The following is a 15815-nucleotide window of genomic DNA, read 5'->3' on the forward strand; positions in this document are numbered from 1 at the left end:
CCTATAACGTAAAGGACACGTTTAACAGACAGTTGTCATAGATGAAACTTGTACCAAAAAGTTGATTATCTGATTAACCATGTTTTTTAAAGATTGTATAGCAACAAGAAAGAAGCGTTTTGCTGAAAAATATAAAGGCAAACTATCTAATATGAAATGGAATTTAAATTTGTGAAAATGACACATTGCTATGGCGTGATGTATGTTGTTATATGTAGGTTTGTTTGTTTGTTGGCATTTTCTAATACATTTTTCTTTGGTCATTGTATTAAAAGCGATGCTTCTGAATTTTTAGTTATTTTTCTTACAAGTGTAAATGAAATATTTAGAAGTATATATGAGTGTTGTCTTTTGTGTTATTCAACAAAGTCAGTTAAAAATATGCTGAAACAATATGAATGCAATTTTTATCTTGTGATTTCTTTGGTTGTATATTAAAACACATTGGGTTTTCTTATGTCAGCAATTCCTTTATGACTTTAAAATAATTCCTTATTTAAAATATTCGTTCCATATTGTCTGTATGACTCAATTTCAAACAAAGGAATGTCATTTAAAAATAATGAATCATGTTTAAGAAAATGTTTTAATATGTGATTGTTGTCTATTCTAAATTGATGGTTTCGATCAAGAATCACTTAACAGTGGTATATCCTTATTTTTCACATGCTGACTTCGCGCATAAAATCAGATTTATTTAACAGTTGCATTTTAAGAAGCTAAAAATATTAAAATCATAAATTTTTGTTCTTTGAATTTTTTCAACATTCCGATATATACTTGTTTCTTTCTTTTTGAACCCTGACGGCAACATAGGGTGTATATTAGGTGAAGGATCACTGAAGAATGACCAACTTTATGACATGACCAATCATGGAGAATACCAATGGTCAAAATGTCTTCTTGCTCTTACATTTACATGTATGTGAAATACTGATCAACAAATTTTCATTTAAAGTATTAATAATCCGTCATTGATGTATCCCGTATGAAAAAATTAATGAGTAGGGCGACAGAAAATTTTTGATTATTCTGTATTCAATGAAAATCAACTGCCTCAATAAAAACAAAAGGTGCTTATTTCAAAGTAAGATATGCTATTAACCGTTTCATTTAACACGAACCATATTTTTCTGATTTGGAAAGTTTAACAATAAAATATGAAAAATTGACAAATCTCAATCATAATGAGTTTATTTAAATTTTTAAAATTTTTAAAGTGTTCTTGTCATCACCCTAGCAAACTTCCCTACATGAACAATAAATTGAACTATTGGTCTCCATTTATAAACTGAACGAAAAATTATTATTTAAATATATAATACGTAATCATCTATTCATCAGCATTTTGAATGTGCCTGTATTTATCTCTATCTGTCCTCGTTATTCATATGCTAAGGTACTATGGTATTTGGGACGCACAAGGTCAAACGTTTTCAAAGTTATCATGGTTCTATGGAACAATCAGGTGATCAAAGGTAAAAAGTCTCAAAGGCATCGACTGATCTAAGTAAAAGTGGTCCGATCGGTCTGGATGATTCCATTTTTGGGGAAAAGGGTAATAAATCTCTACTTAATTAAAAAAGTTTATCCTTATTAAAGATTTTTTGTCAAATATTTCAAAAATGTAGTAAATATGAGTCAATCATGTTCTCTTCTCTGAATAATTGAATAAGTTATTACGGTAAATTTTGATTTTAAGCCAAACAGAATTGTATTCTCTCCCTTGGACATGGATCGACCGAAATTCTACCGTTTTACATATATAGTCAAGAAAACAGAAGGTGGACACTGAACATTTTGTGACGAATCTAATAATTAACCATGATCAAGTATCTGACGATTTTGGTGATTGCTGTCTCTAGCATTTCTGCTGTGTCAGTCAAATTCTCCGGATGCAGTAAGTTCATTTTACAATCTTATTATTATTTTCTGTACCATCTTTTCACTGCTTTAAATGTGACGATGCCTTTCTGAATCTGGTATAGGGCAGTTAATATTAGAACTGAAAGTTTTGCTATCTGAGGGTGTTGCACAATATTGATGTAACATTTAAGTGTAAGCGAGAGAAAAAGACAAAAAGAATGGATACAGACAAACATGGTGTCAAAGAGTTCTTGATTATCATCAGTCAATGTTCTTTGCATCATCCACGGTGTAAAAACAGATATGTCCTGGAAATTATTAGAAAAGGAATAGATACTTTAAAGCACAAAATAATTATATGTCAGTATTAAATAAGATATAAAATAATATTAACAAAGTACAAATCGCTAAAGAATTGATCCTGTATTGGTGTGGAAATTTTTTGTAATAAATGGAATTCTTACTTTCAACAGAGATTCAGCTTTTAGATATTGAATTAATTCCATGAACATTTTCAAAATGTTGACAATTTCAGGATTTTTAAGGCGTCTCACTTACTTGAAATGAATGCAACTGTTTGATGATATACTTGTATAATTTGTTCCATGCAATGAACAATATTCAAAATCAAAACAAAAAAATAAAGTAATGCTCAAAAGATTCTTGGACATCCTAGACATAGACAAAGAAAATATGGATATGTTAACTATGAAGATTAAAATACATGTATATACTATTACTAATTTGAATAGTTTGCACAATTGCTTTTCAGACCCCCAATACAATATAATATATTAAATCATATTGGTCATTGATACAACAGTCTCAAAGATTGTACATTTTGGAAGCCACTTTAAGCCCCTTTCACAATTGGCGCACGAGCACTTTACAAGACTTTGTGATCTGATTTTTTTGGCTTCGCACGAGCATTTGCATACGTTGCACGAGCATTTGCATCCGTTGCATGCGTTATTGTGGTCGCATCATATCTCCTCAAAAAAGTGAACATGCACACTATTCAGACGCGACTGAATTCGACCTAAATTGTAGCAAAGCAACGCACGAACATTAGAACGACCGTTTTACAACGTTTTGTGTACTTGGAAGACCAATGCATCAATGAAGATCGTAAAACAAATCTCAGCTGTTTTTTCGGGTGTTGTGCGACCATGAGAGGGTTGCTCAACGCGTCTCATGTAATCTTACAACGTGTTAACTAGTATCATTTGCAACGTTTTACTATCATTGCAAGATTTATCGGTTTCAGTTTCCATGCTTTGCCCCTAGTATATACTGGATACAGGGTTATTTTCGCCCCGTGATATTTTCGCTTCTACATACGGTTTTTCCTCGTCTTGAATCCGCCCCAGCATTGTTGTGGTAAAAGGGAGATGATGTGAGACATTTGAATTCGCCAAGTCTTAATCCACTATCTAACAAAAAGAGCAAAATGAGCGAAAATAAAACGGGGCGAATAGTTCCTTTATACAGTGTACACTGTATAAGCATATTTGTTTCAGGCCCCATTTGACCTTAATTTTGGCTGTTGATTTTATCATCTTTAGGGCGATATCTTCTCTTGCGTTCAGCTACATGTATGTCTACGGAAGAGCGTCGGAAACGGGCGGTATATAAACCCATTTTCATTCGTACGGTGAAACGCATGATCGGACGATTGTCTCGTTCAATTGTATTGACGCTCGTTCAATTTTCCGATCATCTGGTCCTTTGTGCATTTATATCGTATTATTTTAAAACACTCGGTTTTATTGTACAAAAGTGGCATATAAGACGCAAGCTCGCAAAATTCAAACCGTTTACATCGCACAACGGTCGCTCTGAATCGTGCAAATTTCGTAAGAGTACTTTTTCATATGCGAATATTATGGCAACAGTTTACGAACCATATCTGATTTTTTTTTCGCGCGAATATTTTGTCGCTTCTGCTCTCGCGCCAGTTGTGAAGGGGCTTTAGTTGGACAATAAAGTAAGAACATGTCAATGATATACAGAAAAATACATGCAACGCACACTTATGATTGCCAACTTTTTGAATTGTGTTTCTTTACAAAGAATGTTGAGACAACGTTAGTGATGGATAACAATCCATTGTTTAGGTTAGTGTTAGGTGTGAAACATTGGCAGTTTATTCCAACATTCTAAGACAAAACAAGGTGATACTAGTTAAGGGTTGCCATTTATGCAAAGAAAGACCACAAACCACACAACTTTGGTTCCTATGAAAACCTTTTTGTAACTCAATGTACCATATGAACCTAATATTGCAATAAACCTACATTAGTAGTTCTAAGGGCTGTGGCAATTATTGATAAACACTGGTCCACTTTTTGGAATGGACTGGTCATTCTATATCTGATAAGCATAAATTATCCGACTTAGCATTGAAGGATCACTTTATACATCGCGCGGTTAGCTGTAGGGGACAATGATCAGAACTGCCATTTTATCCTTGATCGCATTGGCTTCTGTCAATGCTGTTTCTGTGAAATATTCAACATGCAGTAAGTGACCATATCATTGATCCTAGTATATTCTACTGACTAGCAATTGAAAAATAAATTCAAACACAGAGCATTTTGGACGTGCATCGCGCGTGCGTGTTTGTTACAATAAACAGTGTCTATTTGTGATGTTTATGGTTTATACGAGACACTGTTTTTCATTTTTATCAAGAAACATGTATTTCAAAAAGCTAAAACGGTCGGAAAAAAACCACTATAGCGAACCTGTGAGAGTTCTCATTTTCTGTTATTTTGCAGGATCACATGGCGTCCATGGCACTCTCACAACTGTGGATGTCGAGCCATGCCCCGCAGAGCCATGCGCACTCCCCCACGGCAAGAACATAACACTGAGGGCAACCTTCACTCCATGTAAGTATATGTTTTATATAAACACGTACATGTTCAATATGCAATATTGTTATTTCTTGTGCAAAATATGATCTGTACTTTACGTAAAGTTTAATTTGTTCATTTAACAAAAAAAACCCCCAAAATTCCACAGAATTTAGTTTAGCGTGTAAGGACACATTTAAATGATTTTCAGTTTTTTAAGAAATAATCCCAGTTGTGGTTTTATTTATAACGATTTCAGACTCTTTGTCTTTTTTTTTTGTCATCCATGTATGATACATAATTATATAATTTCGAAGGTCTTATGTGATATATAATATCGAGTATTTCGCTTTAGCTGTTGACTCTAACACATTCAAATCCTCCGTTCATGGCATCATTCTTGGACTTCCGGTTCCCTATGGAGTTCCTCACGGATCACTGTCCGGACCCATTGTATCTGGACAGGAAGTAACCTACACAAACACTCTCTACGTATCTCCTGCTTATCCCAAGGTAAAATATTACTTGTATTATTGCATGTATAGTACATGTATTATCAAACGTTTTATTACACATACATGTTGTTTCTCTGTCTATCTATATCTAACTATACTTTTGTCTTGAAACCCAAAATCTTATCTTTAAAAATTTAAAATATTTAGTTTGATTCTCTTGTTCAGAATATCAGTACATGGGTAAAATTTAAGTGAAGTTATCGTTATTATAAAAAGTATGTCAAAATCTTATGATTGAAATGAACATAATTTCTAAATACTCAACCAAACTTGACAGAATATTGGCTTAAAGCTAAAGAATAATGTTTAATTTTCTCAGGAAAAGTTAACTATACTATTAGGAAATGTGGGGCGGGGGTATTACCGCCATAAACTGTCCGTAGATTTATCGGTTCTTGTTTATTTACTTGATGATTAACATATTTTTTAGGTTTTTTTATTGATAGAAAACAGTTTTAATTCTATTGTTTTTTACCTTCCAGATTCGGCTTAATGTAGAATGGGAGGTATTGGACGATCACCATAGAGACTTGTTCTGTTTTATCATCCCTGTGCATATCACTAGTTAATGACCGGTTATATAATAAATACATGTATGTGTAAAATCGTATTTCATGTTTAAAACTGTTCTTTGTGTAATAAATCATCTAGTCTCTTTAACCTGTGCATGGTTGTTTTATTATAAAAATATTGCGGAAGACAATGAGTGTTTTATAAACCACTTTACGTCAAATATTGCTGAAATACATGGACACGTGTTAAAAAAATATAAAATCTAAACCCCATGAAAATACCATGGATTATTAAAAAAAAATATTGTACCTTACCCAGAAATTCATTAAATTGGAATCTCCTAACCAAATAAATTATTATTTCTAAAAAAAAAAATGTTCGAGAATTTGATGGAGTAATCAAATATAAAAAGAAAATAGACGTGTAACTTAGATCGTTAGATAATAAGTATGGTATGTATCTGACGTATCCCATGCCTCCGTTTTAGTCGTGACATACTGATTGTCTTATCATACTCTAGGACACGTGACTTACTTTCCTGTTCAAAGTCCATTATAATATGTAGCCTGCAATCTCGTGGTCATTATTATGTGAAATGTGTATGATATATTGGGCATGTGATAGAAATAAATTGTTTCGTATGATTAACAGATAAAGAGGCAAAGTCCTCTAATTCTACAATCATTTTTTGCTGTAACACTTTATTATGAGTAATGAACTATTAAATTCATATTAATTTATGTGTTTACATAGGCATGTTTCATACAATGTACATAGATCAGCTAAGTTTCATTAAAATACTGTTGTATTGCAGTCAGAGTAGATAAGTGTAGTGTAATGTATGGTCATTATTCGTAATTATGAAAATATGTCCATACAAATTGACTCTATCATTGCAAATCATATGTCAGTAGGGAATATTAATTTTTTATATGGTTATGGTTATTTGTGAAGTATTTGAAGGCATAAAAAACGCTCTGCGTCGTTATTGTGGGAACTTTGCATACCGATATACCCACATATACCGTAAGGCTGTATGACTTCAGATTCAATCAGTACATGACTAGTATTCTTGTCTTCTTTAAAAATTTGCACATCTGTGATAACTGTCACAGTGTATGATCAATAATTAAACATGAAATAGAAGCGCACAGAGCCGTATCTTATTTGTTGGCCGAAAATATATAAAACTCATTCACATGGTTAAATGCAACGTGAAATGCCAATCTCGGTTGTTATATCCATATACAGTATATACATTTTCCATTGTCTTTGATATCACTAAAAATCGATTTTGTAATGTATAGTCCAAAACATTTCATCAATGACTATTTTAATAATAAATCGTACAACTATACTGGATATTATATGCATATGTAAGTAATAAGGAACCATTATTTGAATATCATGAGGTGATCAAATACGATCGGGGTGATCAAATCAATCATAAAGTCCTTCGCGCATTATTGGATCTGATCAGTCCGGACCGTATTTGATCACCTCATAATAATCAAAGAATGATTTCATATTCCATAAGTAATATGAAAACACAACTCACTTTTGTCATTAATATATATGTATCACAAAGCTAATTCAACTGAAAAAGGTGTGTATACACGGCTTGAAAAAAACAACAAAAACATGCTGGCCCGGTGGATATTTCTCTCTGTTCCAATGCTGTGGGTTCGAATGACTTTGTTGTACGTAAACGAGTTGTAAAGCTGCAATACCTAAATTTAAAATTACCCATCTTTTAGATGATAATCAAAGAGCAGTAATAGATCTACATTCCTTGTCTTTTTTAGGCTACTTCCTAAAAATTACCAATAAAATGTTTACAAATGCTGGCAGTAAATCCAAACATATCTCTTCATATTTTGCACAAGAAACAACACCCTCTGTCCTCTTAATGTATGTAATAATTAAATTGTTAGGCAATCAGATGCATGTAGTTACACGTAATCATGTATACAGAAAAAAGCCTCCTTAACCATTTTAAAATTTTACTTGTTAAAGCAGATGCCTTGTACAAATAATCTTCAGAGTAGAACATAGAGAAAATACAGCGTTATAATATAAAATGCAGTTCATACATGGTCTCTATAACCATACTCCAGATTGAATTCATTCAATCATTAGTTATAGATACTACTGTTACATGATTACTAATGAAAAATACCTAGCTTGGAGTGTTGTACAGTCATTTTTTCCCATCCAATCTAGTTCTATTTAATAGTAAGAAAAATACTTGGTATTGCAAGCCCAAATAAAATAAAATAAATACATTTGATTTGAAAGTCTTATCAAAGTTATGTGTCCCTGCTTGATTGTTTTCTTGTTTACTAAAAACACACTTTAAAATTTAAAAGCCCTTTTAACATTAGTGTGTACACATATACAAGATAATCATTCTTTAAATGTGTATCATTTTCTTATACTATGGCTAAACTGCATCAGTTTCTTCAAAAACAAAAATATTCTAATTATTCATAAAATTTGTCTTTTATGGATCATACATAAATATATAGTAATAATTTTCTCAACTGTATGTCAGTTAAATTAAATTAAGTAAAAACCAATGAGCATTAATACCGAAATTCATATTATGACAAACTATATGGAGAAATGTTCTAGGGGAAAATCCACACACAAACTTTTCTTATTTCTTAAAAGGTATAAAACTGAGATCAATTAAACACATGGAAAGTCAATCTTTACTCTCTTTTCTTCCAAGACAAACAACATTTTTTAAATCAATTTAATCACAATGACCAAAAATAAGAGAGATAACTCTCACTGGATAAATGATTAATTTTAAAGTAAAACACCGTCTTGAATCAATGTCCAGGTGAATAATGTTCTTTTCAATATAACTTTAAGTTTATTTGTTTATCCGAAACAAATTGATTCATTTTATGTTTCTCTTCTCTATTCTTAAGTGGAAAACGTTATCCTATACTACAACATAGTAATAACATTTACAACAATTAGTCAACCTTGTATTCAATTTGCAAGGAAAACAAACAGAAAATTCAGAGCTAAACATGAAATGCATATAGTCAAATTGAATATACACATTTGGATTAATTCAAACTAAAACAAAAATCAAACATGGCAATGAAAACAATTTCACTCACAATTTTTTATCTTACTAATTAGATCTTATCTGTGATATATCTACAAGTGTGTTCATGATGCAACTAAACCCTTAGAAAAAGCTTGTTAATAAAGATAAGAAACAAAATACATAGTATCTTTAATTATTAATTTACATTCATAAACATAAGTCTATAACAACTAAATTGGGATACAAAATCAAATGAATGACACTGTAACTTAACATTGCATCAAATCAACAGTACAAATTTACAATCTATTCATAACTTATGGTACAGCAATATATTATTGTATGTAAACATATCTTTTGACTATCACCACTACATTCCATACATATATTAACATAATTATCACTCGCATAAAAAAGACATAACGGAAAAATGCATACACATTGGCTCCATAAACATATGAAGATAAATTAAAGATAGAACTGACCGTAGAGCTAATGACAATTCTCTCTCTCTCTCTCTCTCTCTCTCTCTCACTCTCTCTCTCATATCAAGTTAACTCATCACGAAGTCTGTGAGTTTGCTTCCGTCTCCATTTGGTTCTCCTTGAAGTCTGGAATAGGAAGCCTGACACTGGGAGATTTGGTGTCTGGGGGTGGGGCACTATCTGCGGAGTCTGGGGACACGGGGGATGTCTGGTCATCATCATCCATAGAAGGCCACTTGGAGGGCTGGTCCGACTTGCTTAATCTTTCATTCAAAAGTTTCAGTGCTACATTTCTGAAATGAACATAATAAGAATTTTTTCCTTTTTTTTTTTTTTTTTTTTACGGAATTGATATACTGAGATGTTTTTTATATGCCTACAAGTTATAAATAAAAACAGATGTTTATACATGTAAGTATTGGTAGTTCATACTATTAAGGATGTTCATTTTTGGTGGGGCAATGCCACAAAATTCAGCATTATTAACCGTCACAATTTCTAATCATTTTTTTGCATTTTCATAAAAAATACTGTAAAAAATTAAATTGTAACTCTCACCTAATTAAAATAATATATTATCAATGACAAGAAAATTAAAGAAACCATGCAGGTTTAAAAAATTGTGTCCTTTTATAATGATAAAAAAAGTCAAAGCTAATGAAACATGAAACTGAATCAATAAAACCCAAATGTGACCTACTTTCTTCTCTCAGCATCTGTGGGGTCGGTGCCGGGCAGGGTAATGGTGATGGTATTTCCCGCGGAGGAACTAATATCATACTTTCTCTGCGGCTTCTTACAAACTTTTATTTTAACTAGGGCCAGGAACACTGTGTTGGATAGAATCGCTACGATGGGCTGCAATCGGCTTGGGAAAAAGCTAAAATAAAATTTAAACCATATTAAACATAGTCTTTCTGTTAAAACAAAAACAAACATGCATTATCTTCAGTCTATGTAAAACACATAAACCGAAGTAAGAGAGCAATAATATGTCATCACTTCTTTATTTGAATAAACTTCTCAAATTTGCCCTACATTCATATGTTTATCATAAGATTCAAGAGCAAAAATACAAAGGTTATATTAATAAGAATTAAAATATATTATCACCACAATCACTGTATTCAGTTTTCATACATGTTATATATGAATTAAAATTTTATCATGATATTTATTGCCTTTGATTGTTATAATAAATAAATGTGACATCACAAGCATATCATGGTAACAGGGACATTTAAGTTATTTCAATGTGATTGATTGCATTTGTTTCAACATGCATGATGAGTATGGATCTAAAAAAAAACCAAACACTTCAACATGTTCAAGTGTTGACATATGAAAATACCTAGCAAAGGAAAATTGGTCAGCCATGTCTCCTCGATTACCATTGCTGTGCTTCTGATAGAATCGTAAATACGTCCAACTGATCAGAATACCAAATCCAAACATAAAGGGGTAGGGCCCGTCAACAACATTAATAAGTCGCAATGTGATGGTAACAAACATCAGCAATAGTGGAATGTGAGTGTTTCTTAGTGTTCCAAATGGTGAACTCAGCAACTTGTGGTCAGGCATAACCTGCTTCACAGCGACTGAAAACCCAGCTACATATCCCACCAGTCCGTGGATGTAAGTCTCAAACAGATACTCTTCATTTTTGGTAACTAGGTAAATTCCAATGTACAGGAAGGAAGATGCTAGTGCCACGCCAGTGTTCACCACTGCTAAAAATATCAGCATGTCCAGGGCTCCCCATAGCGGTTCTAGGAGTTTCCCACACAAAATCAACACAGCAATGTCTGCCAGAACTTCCCAGAAATGAAACTCAATGAAGCTATGAGTGACGAAAGTCCAGACCCAGAAATTGGGTGGTAACACGTAGCCGGGTGTGACGGCTAGAAACGGTACGACCGATTTAGCATACGAGAGAAAATATCCTATCGTCACAGCCACTGCCACTACTTTTACAACAACAGAACTTTTTCCAAAAGATAAATAAACTTCTTGCTGCAGATTCTTGATCATGGGCATCGCCATGTTGACGGAAGTGACGTATTCACGTGTCGTGGCATGCAAGAGTTGTCCCCCGTCTACTGTACCTGTCTACTGCGCAATACATCAATAATCCGTCTAGAGCTTTCTTTCTGAATACGAAGTGAACTTATAACTTCGTACATGTCCTGTATAAAAAAAATATTCCATCCTTTACATGCCAAGACAAAAACCGCAAAAATACCCCCCCAAAAACAAAAACAAAAAACTCCTACCTGCGCGGATCCAGAAATGTTTGCGGGGGGTGGGAGGGGGTGGGGGGGGGGGGGGGGTAAGTTTGCCTTAAATACTTTCTTTGGTGATTCAGCGGTGATACATAAGGTGGGCGCCGATGAAGGTGCGACATTGCAGAAATAAACACGTAACTGCGATAAAAAGAAAAAAAAAACTACATAAAGCGGGTTATATTGATTATTTCAGTGAATGAATGATATTATATAAATAGTGCCTGTTTGGGAGGGTAACAGTTGAAATTGACACCCCGAGAAAACCATTGTCAACCGACGCGAAGCGGAGGTTGACAATGGTTTTCGAGGGGTGTCAATTTCAACTGTTATCCTCCCAAACAGGCACTATTTATTTTGTTATACTGAATGTCTTTTTTAAAATTTTTAAGAAAATTTTACTGCTTTTATAAAGGAATAACGTGAATTCTACAGCGAACCGTACGCGCATAATTTTCGCGCATGTAACATTTTTTAATGTTACCCGTTGCTAAGTGCGTTGCTAACGCTGAGGGTAATATAAAATATTATTAACTGCGTCTTAACCAATCAGATTTCAGTATTTAACATGAAAGTATAACAATCTTTTTTGTGTTGAGTAAAATTTAAGTAATTCTAGACAGACTTGGATCAAAATTTTATTTTTGTTACATGTATGTATGTAAACAAAGGTCGATCGAGTCTCGTATATTTATTAACAAATAGCCTATATAAAGTAAGGTAAATGCGATTTTTTTGACAAAATGACTCGTAGTAAACAAGATAAACTGATTAAATGTGCTCGTTCATGTTATTAAGGTGCCTCGCTACACCTTGAAACGGTTTCTCAAATCAGCAGAAAATTACTTGATTATGATAGATAGCATGATAGATAAGAAGTATGTGTGTCAAATAGGCGAAAAAATGTGCAATTTTATATAAAAAATGATATTTTCAAAAATTTCATTCAGTAAACATGAACAAAAACCCCAGGCGGATTCGTAATTATGACCTGCGGTTCACAAGCCTGATACTTTAACCCCTGGGCTATTACGATTAACATCTGAATCGATTGATACAAACATTTTAACAAAACATTTAAATCGTCATCTTGTAACGTAGTGTCTTAAAAAGTATAACTCTCGGTGTAGTGAAGTACCTTAACAGAGGAAGCAGCATTTGATTGAAACTTATGTACCAATACAACACAAATGTAAACAATTAAAGACTTGAGAGCTTTGTCTACAAAACAAAGAATTACGAACTCCATGTATTGCTTGTTACTCGTTTGACTTTTCAAAATTTGACGAAGCATTAATGATACACTGTACCAATATTAGCCATTCTAGACATCAAAAATAATAAATTTTTAAAATGTTGAGCGTAAATTGTGTCTAGGTCCCTTTAAATTCGTCTGATTTGTTTTAAAAGAAACATACATGTAGTTTTCAAACGTGTTTACCGACGAAAATGTGAATGTTTAACATATAATATGTATTTTATTGAAATGGCATGGCTTGATCATCAGTTGGTCAACATTAATTATAACCACGGAGACGAATCTCGAAAAAAAACCCAACAAAAACAAAAACCCACAGGAACAACATCAACAACGTACAGTTAAAACCAATATATATTTAGCTTTCTTTTTTTTAAAGGATAGAATGTCTCAGTCATACAAGCAATAAATCCGATGCATAAAACCCACATCCATTGATTGTTCAAGAAACTGAAAAATCTTGTGAACATGATATACATGTATATAAATAATTATGTGTAAGACTCAGGTGGTCTGGTGTCAGACATTATATTGAGTTCGGCGCTATCTGCGTCTCATCCAAATCATAGTTCACCATTCTGATAGTCTTCTATCTTTTGCACATTGGTAAAGCGCCCCTTTCACAATTGGCGCACAAGCACCTTACAACAGTTTGCGATCGGATTTTTTTTGGCTTGGCACGAGCTCTCACATTCGTTGTGCATGCACATGCGTTTTTTGGTTTCATCAAGTCTCCTCAAAATTATGCACGCCATTCAGACGCGACCGAATATATACCAATGCGATCCAAATTATTGCAATGCAACGCACAAACATTTGTACGAATGTTTTACAACGTTTTGTGTACTCACAGGAGCAATGCATGAATTTTAAGATCGTAACATAAACCGCAGCAGATTTTTGCGTGTGTTATGCGACTGTTGCTCTCCGTGTCTCATGTAATCTTGCAACGTTTTACTATCATTGCAAAATTGATCGGTTTCACTTTCCATGCTTTGCCACTAGTATATACTGGATAATGGGTTATTTTTGCCCGTGTTATTTTCGCTTCTACTTACGGTTTTGCCTCGTTTTGAATTGGCACTAATTATGTTGTGATGAAAGAAAAATAATATGAGACATCGGAATTCGTCAAGTCTTAATCCGCTGCCAAAAAGAGCGAAATGAGCGAAAATAAAACGGAGACGAATAGGTTCCTTTCACAGTATACACTGCATAAGCATAAGCATATAGTTTACATGTATGCTTTTGTCATCTTCTTGGGCGGTATATTCTCTTTTATTCAACTACATGTATTTCTTCTGAAGAGCGTCGGAAACAGGCGGTATATATATATAGCACCGCTCATCCTATTATTGCATTGGCGCACGTTCCATAGTCCGATCATCTGTATGGTCTTTCGTGGAATCCTAGGCCTATCGCTTTATATTGTACAACAGTCGCATAAAGACGCAAGATATATCGCAAGATTTAATGCGTTTGCATCGCTCTGAATCGTGCGAGTTTCGTGCGAGTACTTTTTCATATGCGATTATTTTGCAACAATTTACGAACCATGTCTTATTTTCTCGGTGGCACGATATTTTGTCACTTCTGCTTCTGCCAGTGGTGAAAAGGGGCTGAAGTTCTGTAGACACACACCAGTTTACCACCATTCAAATAGAGTATATATACATAATCCAAGAAGTGGTTCATTTATTCAGAGAACTAGAGGGAGAGAGAGAGAGCGAGAGAGAGAGAGAGAGCGAGAGAGAGAGAGAGAGAGAGAGATATTTTATGGAAGTTCTTAATTTTGTCTTTAAACCGAACTCATTTGTATGCATAATTAATTAATTCTTGAGATAGTTACTGACTATCTAAAACATGTTTTATGAATTGTTAATGAAACCTCTATCAATAATTCAAAAATAGTGTCGTTTTCAACAATTCACACTGGGAGCACACGGAAGACCAAATTAAGACGACGAATAACTTCATTACCAGACACGAAGGATCGAAAAGGAGCCCCCCCCCCGGCCTTTCGGCGCGGCGAAATTTTTTAATAAATTTAGATATAAAAAAGTGAATTTTTAATGAGTTGCCCCCTTTTTTGTACCATTTAAAAATTGATGTGAAGATAAGGATATGAACAGTGGAGTGGAACTTATAGGTAGGCCCTATATTAGATATATAGTACTCTCACCCCCCCCCCCCCCCCCATCACACACACATACACAAGGATTAGGAATTTCATGATTTTGGAAAGTTATATATATATATATATATATATATATATATATATATATATATATATATATATATATATATATATATATTAAGACATTTTGGATGAGATTACCCCTTCCCCTCTCCAAACCCCGCTTTCAAAAAAGATGCTTTGTGCCTGATATCTGCTTAAATTGATTGTAAATAGAGAGAACATTTTACTTATTTGTATTGGCACAAATGTTATATGTTTTTTTGTTACGTGCATACATTTTAATATACAAAAATAACATTTTATCAATTATATATAAAGCCAATTGATTTAGTAAGGAATGAATCTAATATGTATTTGTTTTATACGATATAAAGTGAAACGTTTGGGGCAGTTTACGCTTTATAAACAGCTTCGGTTTATAAAAAAGCGTAAACTGTTTCAAACCATTTTATATCGTATTAAACTAATAAATATTGAATTCACTGTTTATAATTTAATTTTTTTACTCTTCATTGTAGATAAAAACGGTCATTTGACCTTTAAAATGACGTTAAATTGTACAAAATTCAAACGTAACGTCAGGCGTATTGATACGTTTTTGACGTTAATCTTACTATGACGTGGACAGCATTTTTTACACGATATAAAATAATTTTTAGTCAATCAGAAAGCGCATTACAACCAGAATTAAATTATAACAGAATAAAATGATATTCTCATTTGTACCATAGAGATCCGTGTTAAATAGAACACTGTGCCGGTGTAAAGTAG

General features: G+C 33.3%; 2 protein-coding genes across 3 annotated transcripts; one reads left to right on the plus strand and one right to left on the minus strand.

Moving 5' to 3' along the window:
• Window positions 1-1742: 1742 nt before the first annotated feature.
• LOC105318596 (NPC intracellular cholesterol transporter 2) lies at window positions 1743-5899 on the plus strand. Of its 2 annotated transcripts, none has more exons than XM_011415796.3 (4): window positions 1743-1900; window positions 4647-4760; window positions 5080-5237; window positions 5722-5899. In XM_011415796.3, the coding sequence occupies exons 1-4, from the start codon at window positions 1825-1827 to the stop codon at window positions 5806-5808; spliced, it is 435 nt and encodes a 144-aa protein (XP_011414098.2). In that variant the 5' UTR covers window positions 1743-1824; the 3' UTR covers window positions 5809-5899. The 2 variants fall into 2 exon arrangements, with proteins under 2 accessions (XP_011414098.2, XP_011414099.3); XM_011415797.4 differs by lacking the exon at window positions 1743-1900 and adding an exon at window positions 4238-4388.
• A 3329-nt stretch (window positions 5900-9228) lies between these two features.
• LOC105318597 (transmembrane protein 115) lies at window positions 9229-11375 on the minus strand. The gene is made up of 3 exons (XM_011415798.4): window positions 10656-11375; window positions 10005-10184; window positions 9229-9597 (listed from the first exon to the last, which is right to left on the minus strand). Exons 1-3 carry the CDS (start codon window positions 11345-11347, stop codon window positions 9381-9383), a joined length of 1089 nt encoding a protein of 362 aa, XP_011414100.2. The 5' UTR covers window positions 11348-11375; the 3' UTR covers window positions 9229-9380.
• Window positions 11376-15815: the final 4440 nt, after the last annotated feature.

The sequence above is a fragment of the Magallana gigas genome, chromosome 4 (assembly GCF_963853765.1).
Source record: "Magallana gigas chromosome 4, xbMagGiga1.1, whole genome shotgun sequence".
Lineage (NCBI taxonomy): Eukaryota > Metazoa > Mollusca > Bivalvia > Ostreida > Ostreidae > Magallana > Magallana gigas.